This window comes from Thermothielavioides terrestris, chromosome 1, assembly GCF_000226115.1.
Source record: "Thermothielavioides terrestris NRRL 8126 chromosome 1, complete sequence".
NCBI classification, from domain to species: domain Eukaryota; kingdom Fungi; phylum Ascomycota; class Sordariomycetes; order Sordariales; family Chaetomiaceae; genus Thermothielavioides; species Thermothielavioides terrestris.
In genome coordinates, this window is record NC_016457.1 from 2,087,699 (window position 1) to 2,103,850 (window position 16,152).

General features: G+C 60.1%; 6 protein-coding genes across 6 annotated transcripts; 3 read left to right on the top strand and 3 right to left on the bottom strand.

The window, feature by feature from the left end:
- Positions 1-416: 416 nt before the first annotated feature.
- THITE_2107259 (uncharacterized protein) lies at positions 417-2,313 on the bottom strand. The gene has a single exon (XM_003649028.1). The coding sequence runs from the start codon at positions 2,194-2,196 to the stop codon at positions 586-588; it is 1,611 nt and encodes a 536-aa protein (XP_003649076.1). The 5' UTR covers positions 2,197-2,313; the 3' UTR covers positions 417-585.
- Positions 2,314-2,349: 36 nt separating this feature from the next.
- On the top strand, positions 2,350-3,712 carry THITE_2107261 (uncharacterized protein). The gene is made up of 3 exons (XM_003649029.1): positions 2,350-2,832; positions 3,012-3,350; positions 3,413-3,712. Exons 1-3 carry the CDS (start codon positions 2,611-2,613, stop codon positions 3,494-3,496), a joined length of 645 nt encoding a protein of 214 aa, XP_003649077.1. The 5' UTR covers positions 2,350-2,610; the 3' UTR covers positions 3,497-3,712.
- Positions 3,713-5,048, top strand: THITE_2107265 (uncharacterized protein). The gene is made up of 3 exons (XM_003649030.1): positions 3,713-4,330; positions 4,394-4,474; positions 4,542-5,048. The coding sequence occupies exons 1-3, from the start codon at positions 4,144-4,146 to the stop codon at positions 4,952-4,954; spliced, it is 681 nt and encodes a 226-aa protein (XP_003649078.1). The 5' UTR covers positions 3,713-4,143; the 3' UTR covers positions 4,955-5,048.
- Positions 5,049-6,757: 1,709 nt separating this feature from the next.
- THITE_2107269 (uncharacterized protein) lies at positions 6,758-8,777 on the bottom strand. Its single transcript, XM_003649031.1, has 8 exons — positions 8,523-8,777; positions 8,407-8,441; positions 8,259-8,344; positions 8,040-8,192; positions 7,944-7,981; positions 7,703-7,878; positions 7,213-7,632; positions 6,758-7,149 (listed from the first exon to the last, which is right to left on the bottom strand). The coding sequence occupies exons 1-8, from the start codon at positions 8,559-8,561 to the stop codon at positions 7,113-7,115; spliced, it is 984 nt and encodes a 327-aa protein (XP_003649079.1). The 5' UTR covers positions 8,562-8,777; the 3' UTR covers positions 6,758-7,112.
- A 1,909-nt stretch (positions 8,778-10,686) lies between these two features.
- THITE_2040054 (uncharacterized protein) lies at positions 10,687-12,762 on the top strand (the record flags this gene model as incomplete). Its single annotated transcript, XM_003649032.1, has 2 exons — positions 10,687-10,804; positions 10,886-12,762. 2 exons carry the CDS (start codon positions 10,687-10,689, stop codon positions 12,760-12,762), a joined length of 1,995 nt encoding a protein of 664 aa, XP_003649080.1.
- A 194-nt stretch (positions 12,763-12,956) lies between these two features.
- On the bottom strand, positions 12,957-15,832 carry THITE_2107278 (uncharacterized protein). The gene is made up of 5 exons (XM_003649033.1): positions 15,577-15,832; positions 15,389-15,467; positions 14,786-15,307; positions 13,378-14,715; positions 12,957-13,310 (listed from the first exon to the last, which is right to left on the bottom strand). The coding sequence occupies exons 1-5, from the start codon at positions 15,621-15,623 to the stop codon at positions 13,152-13,154; spliced, it is 2,145 nt and encodes a 714-aa protein (XP_003649081.1). The 5' UTR covers positions 15,624-15,832; the 3' UTR covers positions 12,957-13,151.
- Between the last annotated feature and the right edge of the window lie 320 nt (positions 15,833-16,152).

A 16,152-nucleotide genomic window follows, 5' to 3' on the forward strand; every position in this document is an offset into this window, starting at 1 on the left:
ATGTGTACAACCACCATACCAAGGTAGTTATCATGAGACGGAGTGCTTGTGTCATCCAACCCGTGGGTTAAAGGGGGATGACAACGACATGAATTCATCATGGCCTGTGAAACTGGCACGAAGTGCCGACGTTCCCCAGCGACTGACCATGGTAACTAATTTGAGGCTAATGACCAGGTCAACCAACGAGCAATTCACGCAAGATCTTGCTACAGACGCCCGCCTGCCCTGTTGGAACCGATTGTAACTGGTGATATCAAAGTCCTTGTCTTCATTATCCCGCTTGCTTCATTGTGATGCAGACATGCAATATCCTCCCCTGAACGCCGTGCCGTGCAAGCTGTACTGGGCTTGCTGCTCTATGGTAAATAAATCCTCGTGAAGGATCATCACGTCAAGTCCTCCAAAATCGACTCCAGCTCCTCTTTCCTAAAGGGGAGACTGAGCAGCTCAGTGCCAATTGAATCTTTGTGGCTGGCGATGATCTGGTGATCGTGGAATCTGCATGTCCATCTGTGTGAGCACCAGGCCCTTTTTCACATCCTGATTTCCTTTGGGGTTGTTATGGACAAGGGCTCTTGAGACTTACTCTTTCAGCAGCGTCCGGAACGCCATCTCGGAGCTGCAGATAAATTCCTCCACCGCCCGGTTATACACCATCCGGTACTCCACACCCACCTCCTCCCCTCCTGCCGCTGCTGCTGCTCCGCCCTGCTCGTCCATCGCAACCAGCACCTCCCCCGCCAGCAGTCGAAACAGCGCCCGCGCGTTCTCGGGGAGGCTGCGCAGCACGAAGACGACGCCCTCCTTCCCGCCCGCGCGGCGCGCCCGGCGGCCGAGCAGCTCGTGCACCTCGTCGACGACCTCCAGCTCGCAGGGCGCGAAGGCGGCGAAGGTGGTGCAGTCGTGGAAGAGGAAGTTGAAGGCGGCGCGCTGGCCGGCGTCCCAGAGGAGGGGGAAATCGGGCGTGTCGGCCGTGCAGGCGAGGCGGATCTGTGGGTGCGCGGCGAGGTGCGAGAGGAGGGATTGGAGGGCGGGTTTGCGCAAGGGAGGCCCGTCGATGGAGTTGATCAAGATGGTGAGGGTGATGGGGGTGGAAGAGAGATGGGTGAGGAGGGCGCCGACGGTGCTGGAAGGATGAGGGGCTCCTCCCCCTCCACTGTTCGTGCTGTTGCTGCTTGCAGGGGAGGAAGGGAGAGCCGTGGCCAGGGTGGAGAGGATGTCGCGAGCCGTGAGGGTCCGGACATAACCGTTAATGATGACGATTCGGTGGGTTGGATGCTGGGAGGAGAGATACGTCGCGAAGTTGTGGAGCAGGCGGCGCTTGGAGCCGTAGCCGTAAAGGCAGGTGCTGAAGCCTTGCGAGAGCTCGAAGGCCCATTGCGGGAAAGACTGGGCATGCAGCGACTGGAGGAAGTCGACGTCTGCGGCGTGCGGATCTTGAAGTTGGCGGAGGACCGAAAAGTACTCGTCATGGGTGAGGAGATCCAGGGTCGATAGGGTGTTGTTGGATGTCTTGGCTAGGCCGGGTTTGTTCTGGTAGAAGTACTGCTCATGTGGAGGCAATTCACGAGGAGGGGTGGGTGACCGCTTCCGGGGATGCGCCCTGCGTTTCCTTCCTGGAGACTTTGACGGCGTTGTGGGATGCTGGCCTTCATCCTGGTCTCCTTGCTCGTCTTCTTCTGCATCCTCCTCTTCATTTGCGCTCGACTCGTAGATCTCACGCGCAATATCCTCCTCCACCTCGTCGTCGCTGACAGCCCCGCCTATCACGCGGTCGATGAGAGCCCTCGCGCTCTTCTTCCGGGCCGACCTGTCAGCAATGGTCCGTCTGCTGGGAGTGTCGATGCCATCGGGTCTCGGTTTCAGTGGGGTTTCAGCGAATATCCTTTGGCCCCTGGTCGAAGGTGTTGCTGTCTGCCCATTCGGTGTCGCAGTGGCCGCAGATTTCGGAGGGCGCCCTCGCCGCTTGGTGGGGCTCTCCTGGACCACAGCACTTCTCTCCCCAACATCATCGTTATCCCAGTCTATCTCGCCATTAATCCCAGAATGCACAGTGCTCTTCGGCTCCAAACGCCGCCGGCGGCGCTTGGGAGTGTCTGCTTCGTCGGGCACTTCGTACGGATCGTTGGGCAGCTCCCGCTTTCGAGAAACCCGCGGTTCCGGCGCCTCTATTGCAAGTTTCCTGCGGACCATTTTCGTCACCTCGATTTTAGTCTCGCGTTGTTGCCAAATCTATCCATTTTTTCTTCTGCTTGCGTGGGTTGGTTTTGTGGCTTCACTTGCGTTGAATTGAAGGTCACTAATTGACGCGCTCGGTCCAGACAACCCCCTGCGCGACGCGACTCCCCCAGATCTTCAAAAAGTGGTCCGAGCGCCCTCAACTTCATTCTTGTTTCCCCCCAGCCAGGGGTTGGAATGCTGCATCCCGTACGTTCCGTACTCCGTACTGCATGTACGGAAGAAGAGCGGCCGAGTCACAGACAACCCTTGCTCAACATCGCTCCCTTCCTGCCCGCACTCGCCTCATCGCCATCGTTCCCGCGAAATCCCTTTAACTCGCACCCGATCTCACTCCGTGGGAGATTGGTCGCTCCTTACGTCCGCAGCATGAATTTGAACCTTTCAGCATCGCTCAACGTTTTCAAGCTTCTGGCGAAGCCCTCGTTGTGTCTGCCTCACGCGACCGTCAGCACTTTTGATGACCTGCCGATTCCTCTCGACAAAGCCTTCGCCACGAAGGGCCGCCTAGTCGACATCAGGGCTGTGGTCCTGGACAAGGATGACTGCTTTGCCCTTCCAGACCACAGCGAGGTCTATGAGCCGTACAAGGTAAATCCGCCGTGCGTGTTATATGTGTTGATTCTGGCCTTTCGATTTTTGCTCTCCTTGTAGCAAGTCGCTTCTTGCTTGCTGCTGTAATCCTGTTGGAGTGCCCGTTCCTTCCCTGTCGATGGTTACCCTTTGCTTTTCTGGCCAGCGTGTTGCAGTTCCCGTGCTAAACTGAGAAGGTTCGATTCGAGGCTCTCCGCGCAGCCTACCCTGGACATCGTCTTTTGATCGTGTCCAACACGGCCGGCGCAAGGAGCTACGACGTTGACGGCAGGCTTGCCTCAGAGGTCAAGGAGTCGACTGGGGTCGAGGTTCTCCCGCATGCCGTGAAGAAACCGGGCTGTGGCAATGAGATCTTGTCCTACTTTCGCGACCATCCAGAAACGGGAGTGACGGGCCCTCATCAAATTGCAATTGTTGGGGACCGCCTAGCAACCGATATGATGCTCGCCAACATGATGGGCAGCTGGGGAGTTTGGGTCAAAGACGGCGTTGTGCCTCTGCAACGGAAGAGCATCGTAAGCCGTGGCAAAACAAACACTCCCTTCGCAGGACCTTCCACGACTGACACGTGTCTCAGTTTTCCAAGATTGAAAGAAGGCTAGGGCCTTTCCTCCTCTCGCGAGGGTACTTGCCCCGCGAGCCTACCAGCCCTTTCGAATAACGGCATGACCAAAGCAACAGATCACCATCCATGATGTGGCAGCTAGCAGCTCCACTCGAAACTTGTGCGGTGTGCAGGAGGACCTCCGGTAGTTGCAGGCTTCAAAGGCCCTCCCTCCCTGGCCAGGTAGCGGGTCGGCTGTGGTACGATGTTGGCGGAGAAAGGAACCGATCCTGTGGTGAGCCTCAACGGGCTTCTATCGAACTGGAAATCCCCTGGAGCAGGTCCCCAGGCAAGTCGGCCATCCACGTGGACAAGAATTCAACTCCTGGCCAGGAGCTCTATCTCCCTGAAGTTCGGATGGTGCGGCCTGGCGTGGCCTGGCGTGGCCTTGCACTGCTATTGGGCGAGGACTGTCTTTCATTGAACAAGCTCCCACAATAACTGCCACAGGTGACGGCTGCTGTTCGCTTCGAGCGGGGAGCCCTGGAATGGTTAAAGAACAAGTTCGGACAGCCAGTCAATCGCTGCTGCTCCCTTCACCCGCTGCGTGGAATACAAGTACCCCAGGCCCTGCACTTCATCACACTTCCACTTTTCCTTCTCACGCACCCAGCTTTTGCGGCAGCACTCAGCAGCAACCGACCTCTTCGTCGATACATCGCAGCGATACCGGTGCATATCCATTGCTCATCCTCACCATCAACATGGGTGGCACCAATTGGACTCGGGAAGAGGAGATTATCTTCTGGCTGAAGCTGATTCCCCGCTCCCCGAAGCGTCTTGGACAAGATATCACGAAGAACGAGGAGCACTCCTGGGGATGGGTCGCCCAGCAGATGACGAAGATGATGGCTGGCAAGACCACCCGCGAGTACACGGAACAGTGTGTCCGTGAGTTCACTCCACGACGATTCGGGCGGCTTCCTGTAGGGCGTTGCGACTGACAGCCTCTAGTCGAGCACTACTTCCAGAACTGCTGCGGTGCGCGCTTCTCGCCCAACGCGGGTAAACTGCCCAAGAAGTACTGGCTGCACGGTATGCCCTTTCGTCGCTCAATTGCACCCGACAGACAGGCAAGCGAGCTGCTAACATGATCGGTTAGAGAGGGATCGAAGGGCCGCCAAAGCCAAGGCCCAGGCCGAGGCTGCCGCGGTCAAGCGCAACAAGGCGTCAAAGAAGGATCCTGTCGCCGCGGCCAATCGCGACGGCCCCAATGCCCAGACTGCGACGGGCTCCCAGCAGGCTCCGATCAAGATCGACGACGACTGTCAGTATCCCAATCCCCGATCCCACCACGCTCAACTCCCGTCTGGCCGGTTCACGGTCCCGCCGTCGCCGAGCTCCCGTTTCGCTTCCCGCGGTTCCCTGCCGGCCCAGTACTACCCCGATCGCTCTCTGGCTAACCATGGTCGTGCTGAGAATGCAGAGGCAGTGGAGGACGGACTGTTCGTGGCCCAGCCTGCCGCTTCCTGGGTGGATACCGAGGCTTTTCGGGCCAGCAACCACCGCCAGTGAAGGGCGCCGGTCACGATTCTACTCAGCGCCTACTTCTTCTTTTTGGCTGGACAGATAGGAAAGGGCCACGCTGGTTTTGAACACAGGTCGCCGGACGGATTGGCAAGGATCGGTTGCTCAGGATCTGGCATCGGGACCTTGGTCTTTGGGTGTCTCTACTTTTCCTAGTCTAGCCCTAGGGTGGGAATTCAAGGCGCTAAGTTCACGGAACCTAAGGGGGTGCAAGCCTGTGAGGCCCTGTCATGAGCATTCAGCGTGTTGTAGTGTGTACATTGGGAGCCCCCGTTGCTCGTAGTTGGAATAAGGTTTCGTGTTACGAGATGCCGGGATCCGGGGTTATGCGGGTCGGCAAGCGGTACCCCCGCGGCGTAAATTCGGATGGCGAACCCGTGGTTCCGGGTAGGCGACATCATCGCGCGGGGATGATCGGATCGCGCGGGGATATGATCGGATCGCGTCGGGTTGCTCCGGGAGACTGATCGGATCGCGGTCCACGAGGCTGGGGATCGTGGGCGTGAAAGTGAAATATCGGATCGCGTCGGAGCGCGCCGGGATATTGATCGGATCGCGGTCCACGAGGTTGGGAAGCGTGGGGTGAAAGATCGGATCGCGAGACACGGCAGCGCACAAGACAGCACATCACTGTATCCATTGTCCCCCACAGCTGAGTGTAGCCACCCTCCTCGAGTCATTCACCCCCCACGCACGTCACGATGGCTCCCACGGCTCGGCCACGGCTTGAAGTACCCATCTTTGGCCCAGACAATGGCGCAGCGGCTGCCTCGCTGGGAGCGAGCTGTCTTGAACTGAATCGTGCTGGTTCTTACGGTATGTGAGAGTCACACATCCTTTGAACAGTTCTCAGCCTTCACTTCTTGTTGAGGCCCCATCACTTGACAGACCAGTTGCCACTGCACGACCCTCTCATATTTTGTCCTGAGATACCGCTCCAATGGACCTCCCTCCGCCCTCTCTCCAGCGACCCCTTCCTTCCCTTTCCCCTTCCCTTCACCCCCCTCCCTCTTCTCTCTTTTAGCAGGACGGGTAATAACTGACCCCCTGAATGACCTGATCCAGCGCTCGGCGGCACAACCCCGACCCTAGAGGAGCTCTCCGCCCTGCTGGCCTCGCTGTCCCGCCACCATGTCCCCCGCCCAGCCATCCGCATCATGATCCGGCCCCGCGGACCCCCTTCACAGGCCGTACCAAACCCAGACCATGGCCCCGACCCAGCTCTCAACTCAACAACCGAAGACGCAGCATCTTGCCGCTTACAACAACAACAACAGCAGCAGCAGCAGCAGCAACAGCAACAGCAAGACTTCATCTACACCCCAGCCGAACTCGCCTCCATGGCCGAATCGATAACACGCTTCGCCGCCTCCGGCCTGCTGGACCCGTCCCGCGGCGACGGCTTCGTCTTCGGCGTGCTGCAGCAGGCTGCCGCCGCCGCCGTCGACGGCGCGGCGGCGGGCGCGCTGGCGCTGGATGTGCAGCGGAACAGGGAGCTGGTGGCGCTGGCGCAGCAGCACACCCGGGGAGGCGGCGCTCTCAGGTGCGTGCTGCACCGGGCCGTTGACGAGTTGCTCGCCGCGGGCGGCGTGGACGGGCAGGGTGGTGGTGGTGGCGGGGACGTGGAGGCGGCGGCGGCGGTGGTGGACGCCGTGAGCGCGTGTGGGTTTGATGGAGTGTTGACTTCGGGTGGGAGGGGCAGGGCGGTGGAGAATGTGGGGAGGTTGAAAAGGGTGGTGGAAGCTGCTGCTGCGGCCGCCGGGGGTGCTGGGGTTGAGGTGGTTGTTGGGGGTGGGGTGAGGAGGGAGAATTTGACGGCCCTGGTGGAGGGTTTGGGTCTGGAAGGAGGGGAGGAGGTCTGGTTTCATTCGTCGTGCCTGCACGTCGGCGAGGACGGAACGGAGACCTTCGATGTTGAGGAGGCGCGGGCGCTTGCGGAGGAGATGACAGCTTTGGGATTGACAGTCGAAAGGCAATGACAGCCCGGTTGAAGATCTGGTACGTACACGGGCAGCGATGAAGGGAGTGACACCGCCTCTCGAATACAGGGATGTACATGGCATATATCCTCGACCGTCTTCTTCTCTTCCCGGGGTATATCCAACTGTTGTCCTCATCACCTACTCCAGCTCTGCTCTCTGTGCTCTCACTCCGCCTGCTTCTTCTGGCCGTATACAACGTGACTGGCACCGTGTCAGCTCCGCCTTGACCCATAAACCGGAGCCATCATCCGGAGGACCACTCACAAGTCAAACTGCGCATGCAAGTTCGGGTTCTTCAGCTCGTTCCGCACTTTGGAAAGCAGCACAAGCACCTCGTCCTTCGGCCACCCCAGCACGTGGCAGAACAGGCGCAGCGAGAAGGCCTCGAGCCCGCTCAGCACCTGCTGGATGTTGTACAAGCCGACCTCCTTCAGATGCGGGTCCTTGGCCCAGGGCCCGATGGGGAAGCGAAACCTCTGGTGCGTCACGTTGGTGAAACCGGCGTCGCGCACCCAGCCCTCGAGCCTCGGGCCGGGCGATGGCTCACGCCCCGTCTTGCGGGCCGCCTCCAGCAGCGTGTTGATCCACGTCAGCGTGTGGGAGCCTTCCTTGAGCGACCCGTCCTCCGAGTAGTACTGCAGGTCGAAATCCTGAAACTCAGCCCAGCCGCCGGGCGTGAGGTTGCTGTGTAAACGGTTAGGCAGGCTGTTCAAGTCCGGACTCGCCGGATCAGCTGGAAAGGAGGTTGACGCACTCGTGAACGGACCGGACGAGGGTGGGCCAGTCCTTGATGCAAGCAGCCATGTAGCGGCAGAAGATGAAGTCGAAGGGCGCCTCGTACACCCAAGGGCATTCGACGTCGTCAATCTCAAACTTGACGTTTGGGGGGACCCACGGAGGCTGGATGGCACTAAGATCATTGCCTAGGATCTGCGCCTCCAGTTAGTACGAGGGGGATCCATTTGGCCCTTGCACCCCGCGCTTGACTGTCGTACCTGGGCGTTGGGGTACTCGTCACCCATGGCCATGCTCCCTACATCGCCGCCAGGTCAGCAGGCACAGCACATTTGAGCGAGGGCTCGGTTCCTTACAGATACCCGTGCCGGTGCCGATGTCGAGCACGCGGTGCATCTTGTCCGTGTCGATGGGCGCGAGAAACAGCTTGTTGCCGATGCCCTTGGTCATGAGGGCATGCGACAGGTCGAGGCGATCCTGCTCGAGCTCATCGTTGGGCAGGCAGTAGACTGGGACAGCAAGTCAGCGAGCCAGCGCCGCGGCCGACGGGGGCAGGACAGCGGGGGCGCACGCACCGCCGGCTCGGAAGGCATGATAGCGGCGGCCGTTCTCGACGGGATAGTCGAGGATGCTGGACGTGATGGAAGTGGTGAAGGCTGAGCTGGGCGGAGAACTAGCGTCAGCGATAAAACGTTTCCCAGCAGCACCACGGGTAGCCCGCACATGTCGTCCGAAATCACCGAATCATGGTCGTTGGCCTGGGAAAAGTACACCAGTTATCAGCCCGGCAATGCTTCTCTCCAGCCGCAATGGCGACCACTCCGAGGGTGAGCACAAACCGTGTCGACCTCAATGTGTGGCTCGGCTAACTCGGTCATGGTTGGCTGCAGGCAACTTTCAAAAGCAACAGGAGTCGCAGCACAATAACTACGGTTGGATACACAGTGCTACCGCAAAAAACGACGATATCACCAACTCCCCACGGACGGAACGGAAATGCGGGCGGGGAAGCAGCGCTGTAAAAACACCTGGGCGATCAAGAACGGCGCACATCCATTCCCACGGGAGGGCGGCCTTCTTCGAATATCAGCTTGCATTGGACGAACTTAGGCTAAGTAATCCTTTGGGTGGGTCCGAACGAGGAGAACCTGGAGAAGTCGGCGGTGCTGCCGTTCCAGGTTCTGTCCTCCACTCTCTCCACTCTTGGGAGGAGTCGGGAAGACGGTGGGATGTTCTGGTCCGCTTTTCCGCTAGTTATCTCCGAGCGTAGCAGGGGGCAGTTCCTGCGGGCAACCAAACATGCGATGCAGCTCGTGGTTGCTTTCGCGGCGTCCCACCGAAGGCGTGTCTCTGCCTCATCGTGTCATGAAGAGGAAAATAAAATACCTCTGGGCTTCACCCAGCCTCTGCCTCCCCCACAATGGCCAAGTTCGACACAATCGGACCTTCCGGCTCGAACCGGTCAAGATCCCAGCGCCGTGGGAGGCCGATATAGATTGGATGGCAGTTCGCTTGTCCGACCTACATACAAGCAGCCCCAGGCTTGCGTTCCTGCAGCATTCTTCCGCCCCCTTTCCGCCATCGCCAATCACGCCCGCGGGCACAACCACGTTCAACCCCGGGTTTGGGATGATGTCTTCGTTGTTGCTTGGCCCCATCTTGGCACTGTCCTTGGCGTTGAGGTGACAAGCTTGAGACAGACCAACACAGTGTGCTGAGCTTCGCGTAAAAGGATCGAGAATTCTGATCTTGTCCAATGGAGGCTCCAACTCCGGGGAGTTGGAGCGCCAGAACGGGTTAAACACTTTTAGGCCACACGTGCTCCCCATGCTCGCCGTGATCCCCAAGTCACGCAAGTCAGCCACCGGTTTCCTAACTAAGACAGTCGCGAACTAGCGTTATTGCTTCCAGGCCCGGAGACCGCGCATACCCACCTTCGCAGCACCAGTTGACGCGGGTACGCGGCGATAATTGGGCACGTTGCTGGGGGAGTTACACTATCTTATGTATACAGCCGCAATCTATTTAAATAAACCACGCCGGACAAGGGGTCTGGTGTGAAAAATCTTGTGCTTGAATGGCGGCTTGCAAGTCTGCCTCCCGTGCCGACAAAATGCTGGTCAAGCTCAACAACGCCTCCCTGTGTCTGGCAACCTCGCTGTCGGCGGTCTTTGACCAGACCTTCCAGAGACTGGACACCTGTCCAGACTTTGGCTGCGTGCTGCCTCCGGACAAGCGTGATGGCAAGATGCTTGAAAGGGGTTTAACTTCGGAATGTCCTCCTCCACAAGAACCACTGGGTGCTCGCCCCTGGGGTTATAGCTAAAGAGGTCCCGCCAAGACTAATTTCGGAGACTGCCGCTTACAAGTATTTACAATCGCCACGGGGTGAGCGGGGCTACGACGGGGCCTCGACGACTTCGAGCAACATCAACAACGAACAATCGCAAAGACTCGTTGCAACAACTTTACGAAACCTCAACCAAATCGAAAAAAAAGAAAACGAAGTTAACCCTCACCCTAACCTTGACCCTCACCCTAACCTTAACCCGAATCCTAACTAGCCGGGGGCTGGCGCCGCCCCCCGCACCCCCGGCGAACTAACCCGTGGCTAACCCGTGGCGATAGTGCAAACCCCTTGGCGGTCTTGGCGGGGTACTGACGCTGTAAAAACATTGCCGACAATTGGCCGAAATTAGTCTTGGCGGGACCTCTTTAGCCATCAGCGCCCCTGGCCTGTTGAAGTGGGGCTGTGATAGCCTGCCAAGCACCTGGTAGCGCCACGCGCTGGCCCGCCTGAACCTGCCCCGCCGTAACGTCAGCGCGTCACCATTCCTGCATTCCCCACACCCCTGTCAACCGCGTCGCAAAAACGCACCTTCTTCCCAAACTCTCTGGAAGGGTCTTCGTGGAAGGACGGTGGAAGGACGGCGCCGCCCACAACCAAGGCTGACCGCCGACGGACCAAGCCGATGACGAGACGCACAAGCGGGCGTGGCATCCATGGCATCGTCGCAACCGAACATGGAGCGCTTCCTCCGTGACTGGCGCCAGGATGCGCTCAACAAGGCGCAGTACGACGCGGCCATCTTCATCGGCGACAAGCTGCTGGCATTGACGAGTATGCATCACCATCACCATCACCTCTTCAGCCTCTCATGGGGGGATCTCCCCGCTGAACACTGAACCTCTCTTGCTGCAGAAGACGACAAGGATGCCTTCTGGCTGGCCCAAGTCCACTTCAATGCCGGCAACTACACTCGCTCGCACGACCTGCTCATCTCGCATAACTTGATCGGCTCGAACCCGTCCTGCCGCTACCTGGCCGCCCACTGCCTCATCCGTCAGAACAACTTCGCCGAAGCCCTGGCCTTGCTAGGCGAGGCCACCCCGACCCACCTGTTCACCACCAACGCCAACGCCAACGCCAAGCGCAAGACAAGCCGCACCACCACCCGCGGCACCAGGGCCGGCTCCAAGGCCCCCGAGCGGCAGCCCGACGAGGTCAGCGAGGAGGAGTGGTCGATCCGGCGGTATGAGGCCGGCATGTGCTATCTGCGCGGGCTCTGCTACGCCAAGGAGAACGCCTTCGACCGCGCCAAGGAGGCGTACAAGAACGCGCTGCGCATCGACGTACAGTGTTACGAGGCTTTCACTCAGCTGGTGCGCAACTCGCTCATGTCGCCCGACGAAGAGGATGAATTCATGCAATCTCTCGACTTCGGCTCCGTGCGAGCGCCCAAGGGCGGCGATGATCCGGAGCTCCAGACGGAGCCTGGGGACTACGTGCACATGCTGTACCAGACCCAGCTCTCTAAGTACCGCAACCCTCGCGCCTTCAACGTCGCCGTCGACTCGCTCTCGACGCACTACGGGCTGGCGGACAACCCGGACATCCTCCTGGCTCGCGCCGAGCAGCTCTACACCCAGTGCCGCTTCAAGGACGCCCTCGCCATCACCACCATGATCCTGAAGGAAGACCGGTCCAACTTCCCTGCGTACCCGGTCCACCTCGCCTGCCTGTACGAACTCAAGCAGACCAACGAGCTCTTCCTGGTGGCGCATGACCTGGCCGACAATTACCCGGACAAGGCGTGCACCTGGCTCGCGGTGGGCACCTACTACCTCGCCACCTCCAAGATCGCCGACGCGCGCCGCTACTTCTCCAAGTCCTCCATGATGGACGCGACGTTCGGGCCGGCCTGGATCGGCTTCGCGCACACCTTCGCCGCCGAGGGCGAGCACGACCAGGCCATCACGGCCTACTCGACGGCGGCGCGCCTCTTCACCGGCACGCACCTCCCGCACCTCTTCCTCGGCATGCAGAACCACGCCATGAACAACATGACGGCGGCCGAGGAGTTCCTCAAGTCGGCCTTCTCGCTGTGCCGCACCGACCCGCTGCTGCTCAACGAGATGGGCATCGTGCTGTACCACCAGGACCGCCTCAAGGAGGCGACGCGGCTGTTCCGGCAGGCGCTGCGCGTGGCCGACGACACGGGCGCCGACCCGCACGCCTGGCTGGGCGTGCGCACCAACCTGGCCCACGCCTACCGCCGCCTGCGCCTGTTCGACGAGGCCCTGGCCGAGTTCGACGCCGTGCTGCGCGACGGCGGCAAGGACGCCGCCGTCCTCTGCGCCAAGGCCCTGATCAGGCTGGACCAGGGCCGCCCGGACGACGCGGCCCGCGTGCTGCACGAGGCCCTGGCCGTCAACCCGCAGGATCCCATCGCCACCGAGCTGCTCAACAAGGCGCTCGAGGAGTCGTCCGCTGGGGGGCTGATGGGCGCGCTGCGCGCCGGGCTCGATCCGGCCGACGGTGGCGAGGAGGTCGAGGACGTGGGCATTGCGGAGATGGAGAGGTTTGAGCTCGAGTTGGAGGAGAAGAAGGCTGCCGCCAGGGCGAGGCTGGAGAGGCGGACGAGGGGCAGGGCCGCTGCCACGTCTTCGTCTTCGTCGGGAGATAAGGGGAAGGGCGTCATGAGGGGCAATGCGCGTGGGGGCGGGAGGCGCGGGGGAGGCGGCTATGGGGCGGATGAGAAGGCGGAGAGCATGATGGAGATGAGCGACGACGGGTGAGCCGAAAGTGTGTGGTCTTTTTCTCTTCTTCTTTTTCTTTTTCGTTTTCGTGTCCCCTTTTTTTGTGTATTAGCCAAGGATGATGGATGGATAACGCGGTCGACATGGTACGGCATGGCATAGCATAGCGATGGCGCCACGGTATTTATGGACACGGATCAAAAGGGGGTTCGATATTAGCAGAAATCCATCGGGGACAGGCGCGATAGCTTTCTCAAAGACTAATATGAGACACGGGCATGTCCTCAAGCCCGGATTAGCTGATGAGCGGCGCCGTTCTACACTAGGTGGTCAAGGGTAAAAAGGCCAGGATCTTATCCCCAATTTTTCTGGAGCGAGATTGAAGCCAACGCTGTTTCTTCGAGGTGGTGGAGCATCTAAATGATGGTTCACAGCTTCTCCCTGGGCCCAACCAGCTCTTCAACTTTCGCGAACTGATAGTAGTACTCCAGGCTCTGTGGGTTGGCAAGCGTGCCACTCGGCTTGATAACGTGTCCCGACACGATTTGCTTGACGGGCAGCTCAACCTTTTTGAGGTTGATGGTCGTCTACCGGCGGCATATTAGCTTCGGTTTGATTTGCAAGTCGAGGCAAAAAAAACAGAGAGAAACTCACCGGAATCTCGGGCGTTTCAAAGATGTACTTTGGCACATGCCTCTTGCTCAGATCTCGAGCGATGGCCTCCCGGACGTCGTTGACCAGCGCCCGATCGAACCGCGCTCCGGGCTTCATCAGCAGGAACAGCATGACCGCCTCGTCGTTGTCCTGCGGCCGCCGTTGCCCGACGCATAGCGAGTCCTGCACGCGGTCGGCAAAGTGCCTCTCGATAACCGAGTAGATCTCGGCCGACCCGAACCGGACCCCCGACGGGTTCAGCACGCCGTCGGCGCGGCCCAGAAACGTGATGTTCCCCGTGACCGGGTGCACCACGCAGAAGTCACCGTGTGCCCAGACATGCTTGAACCGTGCAAAGTATGCCGCGTGGTACTTGGTCCCCGGCGCTGCGGGACTGCCGCCCCCGGCTGGCGTCTTGTCGCCCCAGAGGAAGCACGGAATGTTGGGGAAGGGCGCGGTGGCGACCAGCTCGCCCGGGGTGCCATGTGGGACTTCCTTACCCTCAACACCGTCCGGCAGAAGCGAGTCGTAGATGGCGACGTGGACGCCTAGCGACGGCCCTTGCGTGCCGCCCACGTACACCGGTGTCAGGGGGTTCATGATGCCGAAGCAGCCGGCGATGTCGGTGCCGCCCGAAATGTTGGCCAAATGGACGTGCGACGGGAAGCCCACGTCGTAAAACCATTCGAATAGCTGGTTTGAGAGCACCATGCCGGTGCAGGTGACGGTCTCCAGGCTCGAGAGGCCGGCCATCTCGCGCGGGCGTAGGCCGGCCTTCGCGACTTCGAACATCCACCGCGGGCTGACGCCCAGCTTTGTTACGCGCTGCTCGGCGGCGATGCGGATCAGGATGCTGGCGTCGGGCTGGAATGGCGAGCCGTCGTAGAGCACGGTGCGGCCCCCATAGAGCAGTGCTCCGATGGCTGCAAGATACATGATCCAGCCCGTCGTCGTATACTGCAGGGCGACGGTGTGCGGGCCCAGCCCCTCGTGTAGGCGCCCCTCTTTGTAGTAGTTGATCAGCACGCCGCCGACCGAGTGGACGATCGCCTTGGGTGTGCCTGTTGTGCCGGACGAGTAGCAGATGAGGAAGGGCTCGTGGAAGCCGATGCGCACAACCTGGGGTAGCGACGTATTCCCTCCTGCGGCTGTGATGAACGACTCCCACGTTTCGGCCAGCGGCACGCGCGAGACATCCCTGGCTTCGGCGAACCGGCGGATGGCAACCACGCCGGAGAACTCGGAGCACTCTCGCAACCCTTCCACCACCTCGGCCATCTTCCCCCTCAAGTCCACCACCTTGCCGTTATATAACGCGGCATCGTCCATGAACAACAACTGTTTCTTCTCTCAGCACTGCAATCCACCACCAAACCGGTCCGCAAGAGACAAGTTGCGCGGTACTCACCTTTGGATTGACCTGCACCACCCGCTGCAATATCCCCTTGACCCCCATATCCGTAGAGCTACTGCTGAACACAGCACCGAGCCACGTGGTCGCAAACCACACCGCCGCAGTCTCGACGCTGTTCGCGCCGACGATAACCACCCGATCGCCCTTGCCGACGCCCCTCGCTTTCATCGCCCGCGCCAGCGCCCCGACCGTGGCCCTTAACTCGCCGTACGTCACGGTCCTAACCTCCGATGCGCCCTCGCGCACCTCGGTGATCGCGACCCTGCCATCTTCCTTGTCCTTGACACCGCGCGCCGCCGTCGACGTGTCCGCGCCGGTGTCCGGGCGCGAGAAGAGCACGTTTTCGGCAAAGTTCAGCCGCACGCCGTCGAACCAGCGCGGGACGGCGTCGATGGGGGCTGACTCGTCGACCACGGTGCTGTAGGTGCCCTCGTGGATGAAGCGTGCCGCCTCGAAGAGGTGGGACCAGAAGGCGGTGCGGTTTGTGAGGCTGAAGTTGTGCAGGTCGGCGAAGGTCTGCCGTGCATGGTCAGTACTGGTATGTATCTAGTGTTAGGGTCGGGTAGGTAGGTAGGTAGTGAGGTAGGTGTAAGTGACCTTGAGGTGCAGGCCGTGTTTGCGGTTGAGATCCTGCATGAAGCGGTACATGAGGGTGCTTTCCGGGTGGGGATGCTCCCTGAAGTCTGGTGAGCACACGAAGTAAACGAACCAGCCCCTTTTTCTCTTATGCTTGAGTTGTTCTCACGAAACGACGAGAACTGGATGAGAGGCGGTCGGAAACGCACCACAGCTTCCGTGGCAGCGACGCGGCCTGCTGCGCGTTCACCGCCATTTTTGGGTTCTGATGCCCTTCGAAAAGTAAACAAGCGTGTGTTTGTTGCTGGTTCTGCCGGTTTTTCTCTATGAGTGTGCCGAATACGTCCCACTCTCCGTTTAACCCTCCGCAGATGTGGGCGATGAACGGTTGCAATGACGAGTACGAACCAAGGAAGGAGCAACGTTGAACAACAACCTGTGCTGTGGGGACAAGCCGAGGTTATCGTCGGAGTTCAAAGAAGGAAAGGGCATCCCGAGGGTACATGCATGTCGCACAAGTCCGCCGGTCACCCCGGTCCCCCACGGTATGCGGGGTTGCCGGGAAGCGACTTCCTCCACTGATCCGCTGAAGGCCGGAGCCGCCGATCGGCATCGGCCCGAGCCCCTGTCTGCCTTTGGGCCAGGGGCCAGCGTGTGGGTACGCACGCAGCGGACTAGTGAAGTTACACTACAGCCCAGACGGTATCGTGGTATCCTGGGGTAGGTTCTCTGTTCCGGCGGAGAGAGGAGCATATCACGGGAAAGCGGGTACACGAGTGATTGAT

Bases quoted from the DNA above. Each gene is read 5' to 3' on its own strand.
- THITE_2107278 (XM_003649033.1), bottom strand. From the start codon at position 15,623: ATGGCGGTGAACGCGCAGCAGGCCGCGTCGCTGCCACGGAAGCTGTG. The intron at 15,468-15,576 runs GTGCGTTTCCGA...ACCAGACTTCAG, and splicing joins TCGCTGCCACGGAAGCTGTG to GGAGCATCCCCACCCGGAAA. The intron at 14,716-14,785 runs GTGAGTACCGCG...GAGAAGAAACAG, and splicing joins TGGTGCAGGTCAATCCAAAG to TTGTTGTTCATGGACGATGC.
- THITE_2107261 (XM_003649029.1), top strand. From the start codon at position 2,611: ATGAATTTGAACCTTTCAGCATCGCTCAACGTTTTCAAGCTTCTGGCG. The intron at 2,833-3,011 runs GTAAATCCGCCG...TAAACTGAGAAG, and splicing joins AGGTCTATGAGCCGTACAAG to GTTCGATTCGAGGCTCTCCG. The intron at 3,351-3,412 runs GTAAGCCGTGGC...CACGTGTCTCAG, and splicing joins CTCTGCAACGGAAGAGCATC to TTTTCCAAGATTGAAAGAAG.
- THITE_2107265 (XM_003649030.1), top strand. From the start codon at position 4,144: ATGGGTGGCACCAATTGGACTCGGGAAGAGGAGATTATCTTCTGGCTG. The intron at 4,331-4,393 runs GTGAGTTCACTC...GACAGCCTCTAG, and splicing joins GTACACGGAACAGTGTGTCC to TCGAGCACTACTTCCAGAAC. The intron at 4,475-4,541 runs GTATGCCCTTTC...ATGATCGGTTAG, and splicing joins CAAGAAGTACTGGCTGCACG to AGAGGGATCGAAGGGCCGCC.
- THITE_2107259 (XM_003649028.1), bottom strand. From the start codon at position 2,196: ATGGTCCGCAGGAAACTTGCAATAGAGGCGCCGGAACCGCGGGTTTCT.
- THITE_2107269 (XM_003649031.1), bottom strand. From the start codon at position 8,561: ATGACCGAGTTAGCCGAGCCACACATTGAGGTCGACACG. The intron at 8,442-8,522 runs GTTTGTGCTCAC...TACTTTTCCCAG, and splicing joins CACACATTGAGGTCGACACG to GCCAACGACCATGATTCGGT. The intron at 8,345-8,406 runs GTGCGGGCTACC...TTCTCCGCCCAG, and splicing joins TCGGTGATTTCGGACGACAT to CTCAGCCTTCACCACTTCCA.